Source organism: Gambusia affinis, linkage group LG12 (genome assembly GCF_019740435.1).
Source record: "Gambusia affinis linkage group LG12, SWU_Gaff_1.0, whole genome shotgun sequence".
NCBI classification, from domain to species: domain Eukaryota; kingdom Metazoa; phylum Chordata; class Actinopteri; order Cyprinodontiformes; family Poeciliidae; genus Gambusia; species Gambusia affinis.
In genome coordinates, this window is record NC_057879.1 from 12,130,711 (window position 1) to 12,152,348 (window position 21,638).

Genomic DNA, 21,638 nt, shown 5'->3' on the forward strand with positions numbered 1-21,638 from the left:
TCTAGATTGCGTCACATTCAGAGCTTTCATAGCTGAACTCGTTTTCAGCTCCAGTGACATTACGCAAACTCAAAACTCCCAGAGGTAGAACTTCCTGACTGTCAAAAAACTGACAAGGAAGTTTTACATTCACACACTGCTTAGATGTTGCTGCTGATTGGCTGCTGCTGTACAACAAATTTTCCCATGTGGGAAAGTAAAGAACTGAACTGAACCTGTTAAAGGATCAAAGAGTTTCTTTCCATGATCCAATGTCATTTGGATTAGGATTTTTTTTATGAACTCCACAGACAGACGATTCTTTCCAAAGCAAGTCTTTATTTTGTGTAAAAATGAATACAAAATTAATGATACATAATATGTACAGTGCTCTTACAACTGAGCGACTATATGCATTGCTTTTACAGCATTACAATATCAGCTTTGTATTAAGCTGGTGTTCACAAAGCAGCAAAGCTTTTACCATTTGTGGATAGCAGGCAAAACAAAAATTGGAAACAGGTTTGCAGTAGCTGGCCTCGGCATCCTCCACAGGTTATTCCAGTGGAAGCTCTATTTCTTCCCCACTTGTGCTTTCTGATGAACTTTCTGTGCCTCATATCTGCAATGAGATCAATTTAAATATATGCAAAATCTCTTGATTTTTTTTGTCAGAAAATGTTATCATTTTTTGGGGGGAAATAGTACTCACTCTATTCGGCTGACGTAGTCCAGCACCCAACCCAAAGCGGGGTCAGCACATCTTTTGCCTTTCTTTGTGTGGAAACTGGATCGAAAAAGAATAAGGTTAATTAAGAATGCATGCATAATCACTAATGGAAAGTAAATGTAAATATAGTGTAAATTGTGAATCTTTGTCAAAAATATTTAGTCACTCACATGATGGCACTGATATTACATAATTCTGTCCTTTTCTGCACCGAGAAGCCCTGGATATCTGAAAACTTAGGCTTTACAGGGATGTATCTTCGACAGCAACTACCATAAAGCGCTGGGAAAGATAAGAGATGAGTAAGGCGTAAGTCTCTGTGTCCATCATTTATTTTTGTTATAATCAAGAAAACAAGAACATAAAAGAGAAACAAGATAGAGAGAGGCAATATGAAAGCAAATGCTTACCTGCATGTGTGTTTGTAGCCAGGACACAAAGAGCAGCCAGTGTCGCCATCATCACTGTTACTTTCATTGACACCATGGTTTCAGTTGTGCTGGCTGGTGCTGCTCTGATCTGAAAGTGGTCTCTCCTTTCCTCTCTCGGGTTACTGTGAGCTGCGGATCACTAAAGTCTTTTATATACACTTCAGAGCAGGCTCTGCCCACCGGGCCAGTTTTGTCATAACATCACCAAAGTTTCCCAGTATTCGCCCCAAACAAAGGCTGAATAAAGTTCACCTGGTCACGTGCTGAAGTAGTGAAGTGGTAAATTTAGATGTTAATCTAACCCACTGTTTTTGTTGACACATGCTGTCAGAATTTTAATTTTTTTTAAAAAACCCAACAAAACAGAGGCAAAAAAAGAGGAATACGTTTGGTTGTAAAAATGTTACGCTTATAGCAAAAATTGCAGAAAGTTTGCTTACTCCTACACAATCATATGAATACATCCCATTACTTTGATTGCAATTTTTTTTTCCATTCAGTTGAATTCCTCATCTTACAAACCATGAAGCTGACCACATATATACATCTCAGCAGCTGATATATCAAGAGACACAAATGACTAAGTTTATAAGGAATATGTGGGCATGTGGACATATTTTATGAAGGTTAGTAGGACAGGAAGATCTCAGATGAAACAGAGTAATCTCATGTTGCATGTATTTTAAGTTACTCTCCACCAGTGGTATTTATCGGCAAGTTCTCTTTAATTAAAAAAAGTATGCATGGTCATCATGAACAGCATAAAAAATAAAAATCCTTCAACCTTATATTTGATCATAATTTTTGTAAACTCAGTTGAACTCAAACATAGTTATTTGTTTGGGAGGCCTTCCCTCTGTTACACTTGTTGGCTTGGCTATGAGTAACTATTAACAAATGCCAGGGGCAATTATTAACAAAGTTAGTTATTCAGGTTAAAATGAACAAGTGGGGCATCACCAGATTATCAGGAATAAATAGTCAAAGAAGCGATCAGGCTTGATTAGGTGACACAGAATTAAGATCTCAATTTACCAAAGAAACTACTGAGAAATCCTTTTAAGTTCTACATGCTCTTTTAAGCACCATTAATAATACTAATACACTATCAGAGTATGTGACTTTTTTCTCCATTGCAACTTTATTTTTGGCCAGGCTGTTGTATGTTTTTGAGTGCCAATGGTCCGAGGTTTATTCAAAGAGGCAGTCTTTCATGCTGCCAGTGAGCAAAATGATTTTAGGTGTGAGTGTCCCCAAAGGATCACATGGAGGCTACGGGAAAACAGAGAGGAAGCACTCTGGTGCGCTGATGTTTTTATTCTTCTGTGAAACTCCTCCTTTCTGGGAACAGCGTATGAGAATGGGTTAATGCAGTATATTCTGGGATTCGGAGTTCTTACCCATCTCTTTTGTTCTCTGTATCTTGTGCAGTCCTTTTTATTCCTCCCACTGCCGTATCCAACACCCTAATCTTACACAGACTCAACACTCACTTCAAACTGTAAGTATTTCTTCCTGTTAGAAGAAACATCCTGATTGTCATGTCTAAATTTTTCATGGATTTGAGTATTTTTGGACTTAACTGTAAGTGAAGTGTAGTTAGAGGTGGAATAGTAGAAAAAATGAGACTCATAAAGGTGGAAGAGAGCAATAAAGATCAGGTGAGGATTTCTAGAAAACAGAGGCCAAAGTTAAGAAATGGCAAAAAACTCAGAACATCAGAAATGATTCCCACACAACCGTTGACTTCATAACCAGCGTAGACGTGCTGCACCTCCTTGAGGTAGAAAGATACCACAGCAGCAGAGGAAAAGGGAAAAAATGACTTACAGCACACACTGCCACCTCAAGATCGGGACAACTGAGGTTAAAAGAAAGACGTCTAAACGATCGAGAACTAATACTTAAAATGGAGAGGAAGCAACTGTATGGGATCCAACTTACATTAATGGTTTTTGACGTCAATAGTGACATTAAATTAAGTAAACTAATAGGTGTGAGACATTTTAAAAAGTTGTGTATATTAGTGTATTCGTACTTTTCTAATGACCCATATCAACGATGCATGACAACTGAACTTGGGGATCTTGACATGGAAACAGTATTAAAGAGAAATGAAGGGCTCATGTCTGTTATTTGGGAATAGTGCATATAACTAATTGTATAATTTATGAGAACATTTAGTAGAATTGTTTTTTCTTGTGTGAATAATGTATTTATAATAAACCAACTACTAAAATAGTTATAAATAGAAAGGTAAAATTATTTTACTGTATATTAGATAAATTAATTAATCAATAGTTCAATAAACTAATGAATTAAAATACTTTTTTTTAAAAATAGGAATGTGTCCATTTGTCATTAGAAATATTGACTAATAATGTCACATGGAAGATGACAGATAAAAGCTGTAATATTTATGTAAAGCAATAAATCAAGTTTGATGTCTCAGCTATTTTTAATTATTATTTCAGCCTTTAAAAATAAGCATCACATTTTATATAGTATAACCACCTTGATTTCTCTGAGGAGCTTAAAGGGTCTTAATGCTTGAGAACTTCCAGTTCTTCATAATTTAATACAAGGTTAACATTTTGCTTCTTTTGGCAGAGGAACAGTTTATTGGAGAGAAAAGATTCATGAAAGGACTTTTATGTAAGAATTGATTATCAAAATTGTGACTTAATTTGTGAGTTTTGTCATATCAAGTGTGTAATAAAAGGGGGGGAAAGCAGCTGCAAGTCATCTCTTGCTTAAAATAGCTCTTGCTTGGGGGCGCTTGTCGGTCTTTCCACCAGAATGCTCCATTCTTACGTATAAAATAGAAGGAGCAAAGCTAAGTGAAACAATCTAATACATGACATTTAGAGGTAAATGGAAAACGCCTCAAGGAAGAAGAAAAGCTGAGAAGACCTCCGTGCATAAGCCTTAAGTGGGTCGCTCGTTGTGGGTTGGTGTGGGGTTCCGTACAGATTCTTTTCTAGGTCAGAGGAACGTTTAAGCTCATACTCAAGACCAGCGCGTCAAACACAAAGTGCATTTAGTGCAGTAAAATAGGTCACAATAACCTAAAACCTTCTGTCATCAACTTTCCATCCAAACCACACAAGTCATTTGGGTACATCTGTTATTTGTACGTTCCTTTGCTTTGTCATATCATTAGAGTCGCAATGTTAAATAGTGCTCTTTGATATATCTTTATTTATAGAATCATTTAGAGTAAAGTAAAGGGGTGCAATCTGGCTTCACAGGAAATACGTATATTTCATAGTTTCATAGTAATACTTTGTCTACACTATATAAATGCTTGTAACTGACTACACAATATTGATAGAAATATTTAAGAAAACAGTTCAAATGCATGATTTTATGAAACAGGTTTTTTTGACTCAGTACCTCTTGTTCATTCCAAAGCAAAATCACAAAACAAAAAACAAAAAAAACAACAACAACAACAACAAAAAAAAAAAAAAAAACAACAATATGAAAAGCAACTTGAAGGTTTATGGTCAAAAATAAAACTGAAGGTCTTTGTCTGATTTCAAAAAGATCCCACGGTCACATAAAATCTTGTGAACATTTTCTTCACTCAGACTCGAGCGTTAAAAATCCTCCCATGTAGTTCATAACCGTCCTTAGGGGAAGGGGGTCCGTCTAGCTCAAAGCCTGACTTCCTTTTACTGATAACGATCTACCACATCACTTGTTCAGACAAAGCGCTTTTAATGTTTGACGTTTTGGTGCGTCAGAGCAGAGCACGTGCCCGCATTATATTGAAGTAAATATTGCCATCTAGTAATCAGGTGAGATCATCTTTGTTTTTTTCAGCACAACAAGGTTTCATTCATTTTAGCTGGGATTTTCAGGAGGAACTCTGACTTGCCCAATAGACAATAAAACATTACATTTGTCACCTGAAAGAGTTAAGAACAGACGTTGACCTTCAGTTTGAGGGGGTATTCACTTGCATACTGGTTTCGAACCATAAAATAACAAAACAAAGAGCTAACAAAGGTAAAAATAACAGCGGGATTTATTGAAATAATAACTGAAATAACTTGCAGCGACATCAAACACGCCTGGACAGACCAGACTTCCAGAAAATCCACACATGGATTCCTGTTATTTACTGCTGCTTATGCTTCTGACGTCAAAGAGCAAAAGCAAAACATATTTGCTCCTGGATGTTGACAGATTACAATCCATAACATGGTAATGTGTCAACATGTAGATTACCATTTTATAGTAATCACATTTCTTTCTATTACATGACTTTTTAGCTCCGGATTGGATCGATTTTGTTCTGGTTGAATCAGTTTTCACTTTGCAACTCCAGCTGGAACAAAATAAACTTTTCAACATTGTATTGCAGCTTTTTATATCACAGTTTATTAAACTGCTCAGCAAGATACAATTAGTATGGAGGACAATAAATGAGGTTCAATAAATAAGGTTAGGAAGAGTTTGTAGACAAGCAAATTGGGTGTCGCACATTGCAACATATTGCTGATGCTGCAGCAATAAGGTCAGCAGGATGTGTTATGAGGTTTGGGTTTGTACTTTTTGTTTTATACTTTCAGGTCTCTTGAATAACGAGGAGTTGGGGAACATTTATGCAACCACTTGAAAGGCCTTCTGAGAATTTCTGTATTGGTGTTTGGTTAATGTAGAGTGAAATATTTGCATTAAAAATGTAATTTAACTTCACTAAACTTTTTCTCATTACATAGTGGGTACTAGAATGTGATGCAGTCATAGCTTTTGCTAGCAAATGAAATTACCGCATTCCGTCGCAGAGTAAGGTGGAGCTTAATTGTTTTGTGCAAAGTAAATCACTGATGCAAAATTCCTCACAGCTTAAAGTCAACTTGAAAAGAGATTAATCATTCAAAGGTGATGAAATATTACTTTCATAACATGTAAAACTTTATATAGTTGCCACAAGGTTTGCAGCTCAAGCTGCTCCATCTACCTTTGAAATATCAAATGGAGGAATTGACCCACCACTGTTCTGTGAACTCCACGAATAGAGGAAATCAAATAGAACAATAAAATAAAAGTGTAAGTGTGATGTGTAATTGTCTTTTAGATATCAGCAAAAGGTGCCAATCTGGGGCCTGAACGGGGGATTTTATCTTACAAAGTGAGTAAAGTACACGGAACATTGTACTTCCCGGATGACCTAAATTCATTGTTGCCTTGTGCTTTCCAGCTTGGTTTTGGTATGTGGTTTGGACGGTTTCCTTCCGTTTCACAAAGTATTTAAGCTTTACAGCCAGAGGCAGACGTTATCTCTCTTTCCCATCTGACAATCCACATCAACTCTCTGATTTACCACTGACTGAGAAGGATGGCAAAGCTGGTTGTGTGCGTCTCTGCTGTGCTGCTGCTGCTGGTAGCGCTCAGTGACCAAACAGGTACATAAATTGCTTTCTTCATTTAGAATCATTGAAAAAGTCTGTGCTGTTCTTTTTGGGATAATATTATTTCTAATTTGTTAACTGAGATATGAAAAATAGATGGATTTCTGCTTTCTCTAACATGTCACTGTTTCTTTTTTATAGTCTACCGCGGACCTTGCTGCACAAAAAATTATGTCAAGGCAATTCCATTAAAAAATCTGAGGACTTTCACAGTTCAAAACATCACAGAGACCTGCAACATCAAGTCAATAATGTAAGATAAAAATGAGTTACTACATGTGTAATAGGTGCTGCTACTGTGACTACATAAATAATGCCTTTTCTCTTTTCTGATTACAGTTTCTTCACTATAAAAGACAAGCTTGTCTGTACCAATCCTGAGATGCCTTGGGTCATCAGGGCCATGAAGTATCTGAAAGAGTAAGTTGTTATCGTCATGTAACAGCTTTCAGCACTCCAGCATCACAATTTGTTCAAGATTTCACATTTAATAACAAAATTTTAATGCTCTACTTTTTTGTTTGGCAGGAAACAACAAATGGAATCGCGGCAGGTCGGAGAAGATCAGCTTAAACTTTAAAGCTGTCAATCTTATTAATCAGAGTATTTTTAATTTGAATTACATTCAAATAATTATATTTTTTTTTTCACTTTATTTTTGTACTCATTTATATTCAATAAAGTGTATTTTTTGCTAAATGTTTCTGTCCCTTGATGTATTTATTTAAGAGGGGTTAGTTTTATTCAGAATCAGAATCAATAGTTTTTATTATCAGCTGTAGTCAGCAGCATAGCAAAATGGTCACAAAGGGAAAAAAACAATGAAAAATATGGTAGAAGACTATACAAATATACTTCTTTTGAAATTAAATTATAATATTCTCTGCATTCCATATGGTCCCCAAAACACTTCTTCCAACATAAAACTTATTAAATCTAAAGTACTATTACCACTTTGACACCTGGTGTAGTATTTAAAATGCTGTCATCAGACAAACAAAAACCATAAACTCTTTGAACTTCCTCGTTGCTGAAATGTTCTGTACAAATAAACTTCACGTGACTTATGGCTATGTACACAGCTAGGCATTTTAAATAACAATGAAAAATATTAATCCAAATGTATAACGAAATGACAAAATAACAGATCAAAGCAGAAGAAACACTTTTCCAAATAACTTCTTTCAACATAAAACTTATTAAATTAATATAGTAGGTAATGTCTATGCACACTGTAAAACATTTGAGCCACATTTAGTTGTGTCTACCATCTTCTACAATTTAAGTCAAATAAATTTAGCGAGTTTTAGATTTTGAACCTAAATGTGTGAGTTTGTGAAAGATAAACTTACAGTAGTAAGTTGTGTTAACTTTTTATTTACTTAGTTAAACCTCCAGAGGTTGAACAAACTAGATTTCTTAGTTTAGCACTTAAAAAAACTGAAAGAAGAAAAAGACACAGTGCTTAGCGACATGTTTTTGTATCCCTTGTTGCACCGTGAGTGAGATGGGAGTACGTTACACTGATCTGACGCTCATGGTATTAAATGTTTACTTTAAAGCAACTGACAGTTTGCAAAGCTCAAGGATAATGTCCTGTTCATACAACTAAATGTTTTTGAGCAGTTATTGTAATGATTAATACAATTAACTATCAGAGTAGAAATTTAGTTTGTGCAATTTGAAACAAGAATTTAACTTATTCTAAAGTAAAATAAGCAGTTACTTTAGCTTGAGACTGAGTGAAAATAATAGAAATGTGGGCTCTTAAACAAGGCGAACAAAGTTTTTTCTTGCATATTGTCAAGTAATTATTTGGTGTAAATTGCAACATTTGGTTAAAACTCACAATTCAAGATTAATATACTTAAAATCAATATTTAGACAACTTCATGAACTTTCATTTCTGAGTTAAAACCAAAACAATTTTCTTGTTGGCTTAATTTGCATTTTCAAGGCAGAAAATGAACTTTAATTCTCAAGTTAATCCACCTCCAAATGTTTTACAGTTGTATGGTAGAACAAGATGAAGTACTTAAATATAGAGCATTTACTGTATATTTTTTATTTTCAAATGTCTTAGCAGGCTCAGCAAACAGAAACTAAGAAGATGAGAACAAGAACAAGATATTTGTTCTCCATTTAGTTAAGTTACACACAGTAGCTAGTGTATCCAGAAATTTTCATTTTAACATTTTTAGCAATATCAGTATTATAATAACATTATTAGCAGCATTACTGCAATATTACTGCTAATAATAAAAGTAAAACGTTTGCTGTAGTAAAACTGCTCCTAAAAATACATTTTTGCCAAGACATTACTCAATAAATATAATAAATATAATAAATAAATATAACTGAATAAAAGTAACTACCTCTTTTATATATATATAAAGTCCCCCTTTAAAATGTGACATGTTTAAATAGAGCTGAAATGTGTATGCTACAGTATGTGTCATGCTGATTTGTTTTTTGTTGTTCTGTTTTTACAATGCCTTGGAAAAGTACTATTAATTCTTAATCTTTTTCACCTTTTGTCACCTTATAGCCATAAATCTCAGTGTATTTTGAAGCTAAAGGGGTGGTATTATGGATTTTCCACAGTGCTTTTTTTATAGCAAAGGCAAGCATGTTACCTCCAGGCATGGTTTTGATGAGGAAATTACATTATAACATCACATCAGAATCCAGAAAGTTAATCCTTTCAACTTCGTAGCAAAATAACTCAATTTATTTTTACAAATAACAATATAAAAAAAGTACAGTGCACTTTTTTCTTCAACCCTCCTTTACTCCAATACTGCTAAACAAATGTCAAGCAAACATGAGTGTTGTTTAATTTCAATATAAGTCCATCTGTTCTTTGAAGGCCTCAGATGTTTTTTAGAAAATATTAGCTGCGAAGGTTCACAATCCAGGAGAAAAATGACCCCAGATACAGAGCCAGAACTACAATGGATCAGTGAAAGTTCAGGCCAAAATCAATTTGAAAACTTGTTGTATATAGGTTATAGATGACTAGCAATTGAATTCCTGCTAGTTATCTATAACCTATTTTTTAAAAGAGGACATATGAGGATTAAGCAACATATTAACATTATTTTTATTCTTAGGTTGTAATGTTTTCAAAAATGTGAAAATACAATTTAAGTAAATAAAGATTTGATCTTATTTTGCAATCTGACAACGAACATTTTACTTTTTAAAAATATTTTTGCACTAATAAATTTCGACGTTTTAATAAAGTGTATTAAGATTAAAAGCGCCTCATATTGAACGTATGCTGCCTTCACCGGACAGTGTGTAATTTAAGGAACCGATAGTGGGCGGCAGTGGTGAGCGGCAGTGGTGAGCGGCTTCACAGGAAGGATCCACTGTATGAATGGTTTCCGACATGTCTGAGCAGAGGACGCTTAACGTTAACAGTAAGGTGCACTCTGGTTGACATAAATGTTGCGCATAGCGAAAGTTGAAAATGTGTTAAGACACCCGTGCGGTTGTAGATCTGATGATAAGATAAAGAGATACGATAATGTCGGAGTCACTCTGAATGTAGCATAAGCTAGCTGAAGCTAACCGAGCTAGCTGCGCTGTTGATGATGACAACTGCAGAGGGAGAGATGCTGAGAAGACAAGGAAGGTAAGATTTAATTAAAAAATAAAGGAAATGTCTCTAATTATCACATTTTGCAACCTTTCTGTGTTGTTACTGCTTTGTTAGAGATTTATACAAACAACATGGTGAAAGTAATGCACTTTTAAATAGTCGATTTTCATGCTTCCACTGAGAAACAGCTAACCCCTGCATGCAACCAATTTCATACAAAGTATTTAAATACTTCAACTAATGCCCCCATTACTTCCTGTTTAGGTGTGTCACAGATGTGAGCCGACTTTGACAAGCCAGCGGGCTTCCAGTAGCCATGAAAGAGGAATGTGCAGGTCCGTCTTTGTTCGAGGACCTGGATTTTCCCACAACAGACTCCTCCCTGTTCTCCGACAGCTCCACACCTATCGCTCAGCTGCACGGAGAAATCACATGGCGACGTCCACAGGTTGATTACCTGGGTTGGGGAGAGGAAGGGGGAAATTCCTGCTCATGTTGATATTGATGCTTCTGGCAGATGGCAAAGTTTTGCTGGTTTATCCTCTCAGTTAGGGACTGGTTTTTCATAACAGGTGTTTGAGTTGCAGATGAAAGATTTTTGCACGATCGTCATGTAAGCAAAAAATTCAGTGACGAAATATATATCACCTTACAAAACCTGTTATAGACACTGTGAGAGATTCTCACAGTTTAGTCTCTTGAGCAATAACGAGTCTGTAAAATGATTTAATCCAGTGATCTCACACTGCTTTTCTCAATGACTGGAGTCCTGCAACTTCTAGATGTGTCCCCTGTCACACCAACAAGTTAAATGGTAAGACCACCTCACTAGCAGGCAGCCAAGCTCTAGGAGCTCTGCTAATGAGCTAATAATGGAGCCAGGTGCTCTGAAGCGGAAAGCTTTCTAAAAGTTGCAGAACCTTTGATGAACGCAGCTTGAGACCGTCCAGGGTGAGGCAAAGTGGGGTGGTATTATTTAAATTTGACATTCTTCATCTTTACATCGTGTTGCACTGTTACTCCCTCTTCTAAAACAGAGGCCGTCTTCAAACTGTCAAGTTGCTGTCATGTTTGATATACAGCATTTTTTTTTGATGCCTGTAGACTTTTCGGCTGGAAAATGCACCTTGCCACAAAAAGAAAATGTTCAGGTATCATTGGAGAAGCACAACAGGTTTGGAGTGTTGGACTCCAAACTCTCAAGGTCTTAGTAGTGGTGAGCATCTGTGGGACAGGCAAGAATAGCAGACCTGTAAAAGGATACCTTTATTATGCAAGCAGGTGTCAAGTCATGCCAAATCAGTGTGTAGCACACTTATATTTGCTGCTTTGCTAGTATCAGGGTTCTCCAACTCCAATCGCCGAGAGCCACTGACCTTCAACTTTTTTATGCATCAGTGCTTGGTACCGGGCCCCTGCAGAACTTAAAGACGTACTAAGGAGGTATTTCATTCATTTGATTCGGGTGTGTTGCAGCAGATATGCATCTAGAAGTTCAGGACAGTGGCTCTCAAAGAACAGACCTAAAGTTGGACTACTTCTTTCTAGCAATTGAGGAAAAAGTAAAAGTGTTACAGCCTTTTTTTTTTTTTTGCCAACTGATTAGCAGCAGTCATGTTACTCTTTGCTTCATAAATCTTGAGAAAACACAAGTCTCCCCCACATTGGCTCTTGGATCTGATTAGGACTTTAAACAGGATTTTTTTTTAAAAAAGACTTGACACAATAACTTGTTTAAAACCTTGATATTGGCTGCCTTCTGTTCATTTAAGTTGTTCAGAATACATTTCTGCAGACTCTCCTTGAGTTTCTGTAACTTTATTTCTTCTTCATTTCTACCTTTAATCCATATCTCAAGGAGATCTGCCAGTCTCCATCTCTCTTCCCCACCAACGCTAACCTGGCTCATGCTAAACAGGGACTGTTGGGTGACTGCTGGTTTCTCTGTGCGTGCACCTTCCTGCTCAAGAACCAGCATCTTTTAGACAAGGTACACACACAACAGTTTTATTGTCCCTTGTCCTGTGTGAGTGCTTTAAAATCTCAATAGTTTTGCTTATATTCTGCACTGCTCACAGTGTCTTTTGGTTCATGTGTAGGTGTTTCCTCCTGGCCAGCCCCAGTGGGGTAGCAGCAAGTACAGGGGCTCCTTTCAGTTTCTCATCTGGCAGCAGGGCCACTGGACAGAGGTGACCGTCGATGACCGTCTCCCCTGCATGAATTCCTGTCTCTGTTTCTCACGCTGCCACTCCCCTTCTGCGTTTTGGATTGCTTTGTTGGAGAAGGCCTATGCCAAGTAGGTAACTTAAGAACTTCCCCTGAGGCTTTTATCTTTGTTTGACCTGATAAGCCATCAAGATTCTGTTTCCTTGCTGCTTTGTTGAGCATTCCCAGAAACATTTTGTTGAGTGATCAGCAATTGAATTCCTGCTTAATTCCTTCCAGGCTACATGGTTCATACGAGCAGCTCTGGGCCGGACAGGTGTCGGAGGCCCTTGTGGACCTGACCGGTGGTGTCGCTGAGCGCTGGAGCCTGAGGGAGTTTGGTTCAGATGAGGAAGAACGGCAAGCAGAGCAGGACAGTGACCAAATCAGGAGGAAAAAGCTGGACCTGAACCTCCTGTGCTGTGTGAAAGAAGAATGTGCATTGAGCTGCTCCACCCACAGCTCTCCTGGAGGTTAGAAAAGTCTTGCTTTGTAGCTAATCCCACCACTGATCCCTCTATCCAACCCTGTCTTTTGACATTCCCCCTCGAATTAGGACTCAGCGAGCTGGATCAGCACCACGCTCTGACTGTGATGGAGTGGTTGGATGTGAGGAAGGTGTCAGGGAGTGAAGTGCGGCTGCTCAGGATCAGAAATCCATGGGGACGATGCTGCTGGGCAGGTGCTTGGACTTGGAGGTAGAATGTTGTCATGGGGAATGTTTATAGTCCCCTTTGGTTTTAGGAATATCCAAGTATGCACATGTAGACAACATAGTTGGTACTCCTCTGTAAATCCCCCCCAAAAAACCCTCGATAGTAACTGAAATAGCTTGAATCTGATAATAAATAAAAATTCACTGAAAATTAACCTACGAAAGTCAAACATTGGTTTTAAATAGTGGTTCAACAGAATTCGTTTAGAAAATTAACTAATGAAACAGGCCTGGATAAATGATGGTATCTCCAGAAAAGATTGAAAATAATTTGACCATAGGGATGTGTTAAACAAAGGCGTGTCCTCTAATTAGAATCCCAGGTGTCTTCAAGTTTGTAACAAAATCAGTCTGCGTATTTAAACGTTGACAAGTAGTCACTCTGCCTTTTGCAGACAAGGTGTGTACCTTAGTGATCGTGGCCCACAGTCAGCAAAGGAGAGAGTTGCCCTAGGAGATTAGAAAGACAATTATAGATAAACATGTTGAAGGTAAAGGCTGTAAGACCATCATCTAGCAACTTGAAGCTCCTGTCACTACAGTTGTGCTTATTATTCAGAGGTTTAAGATCCACAGGATTACAGCAAACCTCCCTGACTGCAGGAGGAAAACTGAAGAGAAAGATGACACGAACGTTACCCAAAGAGCCCAGAACAACCTCCAAAGAGGAGGACAGCAAATCTTGAAAAAGCCAGATTGGAGTATACTTGTGATCATGTCTCATTGACGGTTAACAAAATTATTTGATTGCAGGGATCGCCTCGAAAGATTGAGCAACGAAATATTAAGTTGCAGGGATCATCATATTTGCCCAGATCTGTTTCTATATGTTTTAAATAATTATTTTGTTGAAGCACATTTCAAACACAATGTGTGATTTTCATTAGTTAACTTTCAGTACATTTTTGTTTACCATTATCATTCTAGTCAGTTTCAGTGGTATTGTGGGCATTTTGGTCATTAAGAATTTTGTCCACGTGTGTATACTGTTGTGGAAAGTTACTAAAACCTGCAGAAAAAAAAAGGTCTGGAAGTTTTACATACTTTTCCTGAGCTTGGCTTAAAAAGATAGTTATGCTGAGAATGCAGTCAGTCACATCATTTGAGCTGCTCATCATATACATCTAAATCTGATTTTGGGAACTTTTGAGGTGTGTTGTTATAGATTACAGAGGTAAAAATAGACTGAGATGGAGTTTCCCATGGATACATTGAATTACACCATCACTCCTGCTTTTTCTTATTGTTTCTTTCAAAGGGCGTGGAGCTATAGGTGCGTGAGAATACATTGTAACTCTCATTTAAAAGGGATACATGAGATGATCATTGAAATATAAACATCTGTCACTGTCATGCTTGCATAACAATATGAGTCACAATCACTATCTTCCCTGACTTCCTTATGGGAGTAAATAATTTTTTTTTGCACAATATGTTTCAACATGAAACAAAAGTTCCAATGTCCACTTCACTGTGTATTAAAGACCATGTAGTAGGCTCAGTTTAATTTATCTCAGGACTGTCTATTTTTGCTCACAATGATAATTTGATAACTTTAAATTTAGGGAGACAATCGAAAGATGAGAATTACTTTTTAATTTAATAAAAAAATCACCCAGGGAAACCATCAGCAGCAGGATGTACTTTGGTGCACTCAAAGCTCCTTTTAGTTAATATATTAAACTTGTCTAAATATTGCAAGCTTTTACAAGAGGGACAGAAATATTTTTCTTATCAAGCCCAAAGAAATTTGTAAAGTGATGCCTATCTTTTAATGAGGAAATCACCTTTCTAAATTTTAGATTTGCAGTGAAGCTCCTACAAAAACCTGACTTCATTTGTTTAATTAAAATGCTGCATGCTAAGTTTAATTTTTGAGCAAACAATACAATTCTTAATGTAATGAATGGAAGTAGTTTTTTAACTGCTCTACATGAAGGTCACAAGCCACATTTTCCCAGCAGAACTTCACCACCAATGTGCCATGTCTCTCCTGTAGTGCCCCCTGGTGGTAGGCTTTACTCAGGACAGCTGCAAACCCTCGTCTGAGACTTCATGCGTTACCCTACCCTACCTTTCCAGCCTGGTCTGTTGCTCTCACATTCGTCTTTGATGTGAATGTGTAAGTGCTTTGACCCAGATTAGCATGCAGATTCTGCACAGCTCCGTCGGCCGTGTGCAGAGCAGCTCTCTGTCAGAGCAGTCCCTGCAAGTTTTCACTTTTGGTATGAGCTTCACAATGGCATTCCTGTCTTGTTTATCAAATGCCATTTTGCTTAAAGCACTTATTGCCAATTGACTCGTTAGCCAAAAGGATCCATGTTTGTTGAACTCAGACTAGTGAAAATCTCTTTTTTTGAGTTGATCTTGACTTTCAAACAATTTGACTTTCAGCGGAATTGGTTGGAGTTTCCTCGACCCAGTTTGCGCTGCAGAGCTGCGAGACCGAACAGCACAGGGTGAATTCTGGCTAGATGAGGCCGAGTTTAAGTCTCAGTTTGATGACATCACAGTGGGATATCCAATTGGCAAAGATGGACTCTTGAAGAGTGTTTACACAGGTTATTCATCTATTATCTTTAGAAACTAGTGTCAAACATTTAGTGGATGGTTCGGACTTCCTGATGTTTAAACGTCTTTTGTAAATTTCTCCTCCTCTTACAGGAACCCTTCTCACACACAGCCACCAGCTGGCTAGCCGGTGGATCAAAGGCCACTCTGCTGGCGGAAGCCGAAACACCAGCAGCTACAGCAGCAATCCCAAGTTTTGGCTCAAAGTGTGTGAGACAGGAGAGGTTCTCGTATCCTTGCTGCAGCATCGAAAACGCAGGAACAGAGAAAAATACACACCAACGGACCCGGAGGAGAGCAGTAACACAAAGCACCAGCATTACCAAGCTATTGCTCTACATATGTGGAAGGTCTGTGCCGTGCAAAACATGATGATGACACGTGCATTACTGTGCAATTTACTTGGAAATGATTCTCCACAGGTGGAAAAGAAGCGTTTTAGTCTGAGTCGGATGTTAAACAAACCGCCTTGTGCTTCTACTCACTGCCATTCCTACGAGAGAGAGGTGGTCCTGTGCCGGCCGCTGGAGCCTGGATACTACCTCCTCATTCCCAGCACCTACCAGCCAGGAGCCGAGGCCCGCTTTCTCATCCGGGTCTTTTCCTCCTCCCCCACATCACTCAGGTAGGAATCACCAATAAGGAACAGAAAGTGCACCACATTTTTAGAACATTAGAATAACAATGTTCAATATATCGTGGGAGATTTTATATGATAGATGAGCACAGGAGTGGGTTCTTTGTCCTGAATGTTTTTTCCCAGGTTCTTGACTTTCTGCAACCTTTTCGTCTATCTAGGGTGTTTCCTGTTTATATTTCCGTTAAAATTACAATATTTCTGTTGATTACGTCCTTTTAATCTGAGCATCTTCTCCTGAGGCGAGTGTTGCACAATTTCAACCGACCAAGAATGATTGTCAATCTAAACAGAACGGCTGATTAAGAAGCGTGTACATAAGAGTGCTAAAAGTAACCCTTGAGGAGCTTCAGAGATCCCATCTCCGCTAACGTTCAGTTAATATCTCCATTGAATCTGACTGAACTTGTAAAAAAGAGAAGGCAAAATATCAGTGACATCTGTGAAGCAGGCAGAGGGTCAAATCCATAAAGAAAGGTGGTTTTGCAACTATTTGCGCATGTGGACTGAATACATCGGTAGTTCACAGTTTTCAGGTCTCTGTTTAAGAAAATTGACAATCATGTACCAACTTTCTTTCACTTTACAAATATATTCTGCTTATTGTCGCTCTGTCTCACAAAATCCCTATAAAATCTATAGAAGGTGGTGGTTGATGAACATGTAAATAAAAGCAAAATTGTGTATACAAGAGTTTGGTTAATTTCTTTCCCGACTTTGGTAGATTTTCTCAGACGTATCATGAGAAAATGACCACATGTGACTAATGAAAAAACAAAAGTTGACATTTAAACAATAAAACCGCTTTTTCTTTTTTTCTTTTTTTCTTTTTTTTACAGAGCATGGGTTTATTTGTCTGGAAATATTTATATTTCTATAAATATCACACTTTTCCCCCTTAGAAGAAGTGTGACATTATTGTTTGTCATAAAATAACAATGTCATTGTTATCCTCAGTGCCCTAAAAAGCCCAGCGCCCTCACTGCCACTGACATCGGATGGTGAGTGGGAGACCAGCTTCTTCCGTGGCTCGTGGATAGAAGGAAGGACAGCAGGAGGAAGCAGGAACTTCCCGTCGTACTGGAAGAACCCCTGCTTCCCTTTTGCAGTGTGTGATGAGCCAGCACTGACATCTGGAGTTAATGTCAGGATTACTCTGCACCAGAGCCGCCCTGACACCGATTTGCATCCCATTGGTTTCCACGTTTACAAGGTCAGTCAAATATCAAGGGATTACCCCTTCAGTCTGTTTACACATGAGCTGTGGTGGACTTTTTTTTTTTCCACTCTTTTGACTCTAAAGATGTTAAGTTATTTTATCATCATCAAATAAGCTTTAACTCATCTTACAAAATAATGAACCTGAGGTAATATTTAAATTTTAAAGTGTCTAATTTACTCAGGTACTACAGGTGGAGTCAGAACAGACGGCAGCCAAAGAAAAGGATCCTGTGGCCAGCTGCATCCCGCACTGTTACACGCAGGATGTCAGTCTGGCCTGCACTCTTCCTCCTGGATCCTACACCGTAGTGCCGTCCACTTATCAGCCCGACTGCTCAGCAAAGTTTAGAATCATCCTCGTTAGAAGAATACACAGGTTAGCTCTGTTTTCTATCAACAGCACTGTTGCATCAAAGTATAAATTTATTACTTTTTGGTAATAATAGGACAACCTGAGAAGATGTATTCAGCTGTTACAATGTTACTTTATTAAACACAAGCCCCTGTCCAAGCTGCTCTGACCTCTCACCTATTTGCAGCTTTTTTTTTATCCTTACATATAGTTCATAACAGATATTCATAAGGTGTACACTCCCTTTTTCTCACTTTAGAAATTAAAGCAGGCTAGGATTACTAACATTATTTTTCTTTGTTAAATGCTAGAAAAAATTATATTTTCATATTTTTTTGTTTCTATTTTTTCTTTCATAAGTTTACACACACCTCCTTAGTATTTTGTAGATTTTCCTTTTAAATGGTATGACCTTCAGTATTTCTACATAATCTTCTTTCCTTGTGACGACAGTTATTCTGTGAATGGCCCCAATTGCTTTTGCAGTGAAAAATCCACACGATGCTGCCAATACCATCTTCAAAAATTATATTTTTCTCCCTGAAAGCTTTTTACTAACTGAAATCTTGATATTGATATTCTGTATCATTCTATTTAGCAAATGTAAATAATTTCAGTAAACCCGATTGACTTAAAACAGGAACAGTTGAGTGTGATTCAATGTTTGTGAGGAAGGGAGATAAAAAGGTTATCTGTCTTTTTCAAACAGTATCTTTAAATATGTATTTTGGCCGTGGCGTCCCCATCTAATAAACCCAGCCAAAACATCCTCCCTTCTGTTCTGCAGTCTGTGTCACACTTCTGATTTTGGTTAAGTGTAGAAATTATAAAGGCTTATTGATACATGTAAACAACAAGTGAAAAAGAGAAGCTGATGCTAACTGAAATGAGTTTGCTTATTAGAACTTATTGAAAAACCACCATTACGGTTTTGATCTAAAACAATGTCTGTGTTTTGTTTCTGCCAGGAAAGTGGTGAAAAGTCAGGAAAAGCTCGGGAGTGCCGTTCATGAGGTTGGTTAGTCTGGTTACATGATGCATCGTGTCAAAATGACATCACAGTTAAATTAAAAGAAAGGGATAAAAAATTTATTAGCTTTGATTATTGATAAAATATGCATTTTGCTGTTTCTTAAACAGTCTTGGATAAAAGGGTCAGTCTTTCTTTTTCTGTCATTTCTGGGTTTTGGACTGCAGCCATAGTTATACAGTATTTTGAATACATACTTATGGAAACTAAAGTTAGCAACTACAACTAAGTAATAGAACATCTGGTCAGTATCTAAGTCCGTCATTTATGATGTAACCTTTAAAGACAGTTGTTTAAGCACAGAAAATATCTCTCACTACGGTATAAGATCAAGTTCAGTTGAGAATTATATATACACTTGATTTAAAGATTTAAAGACTTTATTAAGTTTTACTATCATCTTTACTCTGACTGGACAGAATATTAAGATTTTGGAGCAGCTCTGTCAGAGTCTCTCACTTGAATCTGAATCTGTGGAGGGAGCTAAAGATTAGGGTTATATGACAGAGGTCTTCCAACTTTGGAGACTTGGAGCCCATCATCAAATTAGTAGAAACATGCTAAGAGCTGCTCAGCAGGTTTGATTGCTATAATCCCACAATAGATCTTTACACTTATTATTGAGACAGGTATAAATAGTTTTTGACAAGTAAATAAATAAAATATATTTTAAGAATAATTTTAACTTGAAATCTGCCAGGGGTATGAGTAATTTATTTCTGCCCACTTTTTATGCTATCTAAAGATTAAATAGATATACTTTCTAGAATATCAACAGCATGGGGTCCAGGGAGATTTGACAGAATGTGTCACATTGACATAACAGAGCATGCATGTTGAACTTACGTTTAGATTTTAACTTTACCACTTGTCAACTCTCCTGACCCCATTAGGGACAAGGGTGAACAGAAAATGGATGGATGGATGGATGGATGAATGGATGGATGGACTTTACCACTTGTCGTCAGAAGATGGCAGTACTGAATGACTTGTCTTGTGTTTTGTGTCTCTGGGTGGCAGGTCTCTCACATCTCTGTGATGAAAACCTAGTTCCCTGGGACTGACGTAAGCCCACCACCCCGTGCTTCTTGGCCCACGATGAAACACCCGTTTCCACCGTCAGCGTCGACCACAGAAAGCATGACTGTGTTTGTGTTTGTATATATGGACCATGAGCGGCTGGCCAGGCAGGGGCACAAACCACAGGGGTCTCTGTACATCTCCACAATCATCTGTGATTAGGACATCAGAGGTTGTCGGTGGGCTGGGCTGCTAATGAAGTATGACGGGACTGGCTGGTGTAAACAAACAGCGGCAACTGAAGAATACCGCCACTGCTCTCGCTCATTCACTCACTGGTGCGCCCGCCGGTCCAGAACAAAGAGTCCTCTCATGAGGGTCCACACAGAGGCATGGGGGGCAAGGGGAGCGGGGATGGTCTGCGGTAGCAGAGCCAACCAAACTGCACAACACTAAACCAAACCAAGCCATACCAACCTAGAATTTTCCAGACATTCCTTCCCCTGCATACATTATTGCAATGTTTGTCAAGAGGCAAATACTGCTTTGACCATCATTTTACATCAAAACGATTAAAACTTTGAGCCAAACCCAGAGAAGTCTACCTAGTTCCCATCCTCACCCTTCACCTCCTTTTTAGTCCCTTATACTCGGTCCAAAGATCTTGCTGGACCTGAACAGAGCCACTGTTTGAAGTTGCCGCAAGAACAGAGGACAAGCAAAGGGGATGAAACGAGAAACACGGCACATCAGAGGATGCCAGTTCAAACAACGAGGCCGCCAGTTCTCTTTTCTTCTATTGAGGCTGTGCATGTGCGGTGGTGTGTGTCCATCTGCTCGTACCCATCCATATCTGTGCGCTGAAGTCACCAGACTTCTGATCGCTTCAGCCAGAGGGTCTGCACACTTTTACATAAACAGGATCTCATTGACCAGTGGTACTTTGTTGTATACTAGCCATTTATCATATTTGGATAAATTAAATAAAATGTTAAACTGAACAAAATTGAGTTGTTTTAATGGGATTTTGACATGTGCTGGTTTCTCTTTGCATTGTATTGTTTTCCACTGAGAATTTGTCTTCCAAAAGTTGAGACTGTTTTTTTCCTCTCAGACTTTATTGCTTTAACTTTGACATCTCTTTCTCGTCTCTCTATGCTATACTGAAGGTTAGTAATAAATGTGTCTTGTTTTAATTTTTTTTATGAAGAAATACATTACGTTTACGGTTTCCAGGGGTGGGCACTCCTAGTCCTCGAGGGCCAGATTCCTGCGACTTTTAGATGTATCTCTACTTCAACAGACCTGAGTCAAATAATCAGATCATTAGCAGGACTCTGGAGAACCTGACTGCACTTAGGAGGTGATTCACCTGTTGATTCAGGTGTGTTGGACCAGGGAGACATCTAAGAGTTACAGGACAGTGGTCCTCCAGGACTAGGAGTGCCCACCCCTGTTTTAGTCAGTGTTTCAGACCACTGAATTGGGCCACATATTCCCTGTGACAGTGCTCCTTCAGGCTGCAGGAAACCTTGTTCATTAAAATGCTACTGGATCTGGATTGCTACTTGTAACGAAAGTTTTGATCTAATTTTTAATCATTTATTCAGATGGGAACACATTTAGCATCTTGACTAGCACAGTTTATTGGGAAATTAAGGTCCCAGAGTCTAGAGACAGGGTTACCAAAGTCGGTCCTCCAGGGCCGGCATCCTGC

General features: G+C 38.1%; 3 protein-coding genes across 6 annotated transcripts; 2 read left to right on the forward strand and 1 right to left on the reverse strand.

The window, feature by feature from the left end:
- Positions 1-298: 298 nt before the first annotated feature.
- On the reverse strand, positions 299-1,260 carry ccl20a.3 (chemokine (C-C motif) ligand 20a, duplicate 3). Its single transcript, XM_044134986.1, has 4 exons — positions 1,120-1,260; positions 880-991; positions 692-766; positions 299-601 (listed from the first exon to the last, which is right to left on the reverse strand). Exons 1-4 carry the CDS (start codon positions 1,193-1,195, stop codon positions 553-555), a joined length of 312 nt encoding a protein of 103 aa, XP_043990921.1. The 5' UTR covers positions 1,196-1,260; the 3' UTR covers positions 299-552.
- Positions 1,261-6,417: 5,157 nt separating this feature from the next.
- On the forward strand, positions 6,418-7,251 carry ccl20a.4 (chemokine (C-C motif) ligand 20a, duplicate 4). The gene is made up of 4 exons (XM_044134987.1): positions 6,418-6,557; positions 6,705-6,816; positions 6,903-6,983; positions 7,092-7,251. Exons 1-4 carry the CDS (start codon positions 6,491-6,493, stop codon positions 7,141-7,143), a joined length of 312 nt encoding a protein of 103 aa, XP_043990922.1. The 5' UTR covers positions 6,418-6,490; the 3' UTR covers positions 7,144-7,251.
- Positions 7,252-9,895: 2,644 nt separating this feature from the next.
- On the forward strand, positions 9,896-20,922 carry capn10 (calpain 10). 4 transcript variants are annotated; one of them, XM_044134652.1, is made up of 14 exons: positions 9,918-10,203; positions 10,435-10,618; positions 12,029-12,160; positions 12,270-12,359; positions 12,456-12,466; positions 12,616-12,848; positions 12,932-13,073; positions 15,485-15,651; positions 15,755-16,011; positions 16,084-16,286; positions 17,256-17,511; positions 17,702-17,895; positions 18,840-18,885; positions 19,922-20,922. In XM_044134652.1, the coding sequence occupies exons 2-14, from the start codon at positions 10,487-10,489 to the stop codon at positions 19,949-19,951; spliced, it is 1,893 nt and encodes a 630-aa protein (XP_043990587.1). In that variant the 5' UTR covers positions 9,918-10,203; positions 10,435-10,486; the 3' UTR covers positions 19,952-20,922. The 4 variants fall into 4 exon arrangements, with proteins under 4 accessions (XP_043990585.1, XP_043990587.1, XP_043990588.1 ...); XM_044134650.1 differs by having other exon boundaries at positions 9,896-10,203; positions 12,270-12,466; XM_044134653.1 differs by lacking the exons at positions 9,918-10,203; positions 10,435-10,618 and adding an exon at positions 10,679-10,984 and having other exon boundaries at positions 12,270-12,466.
- Positions 20,923-21,638: the final 716 nt, after the last annotated feature.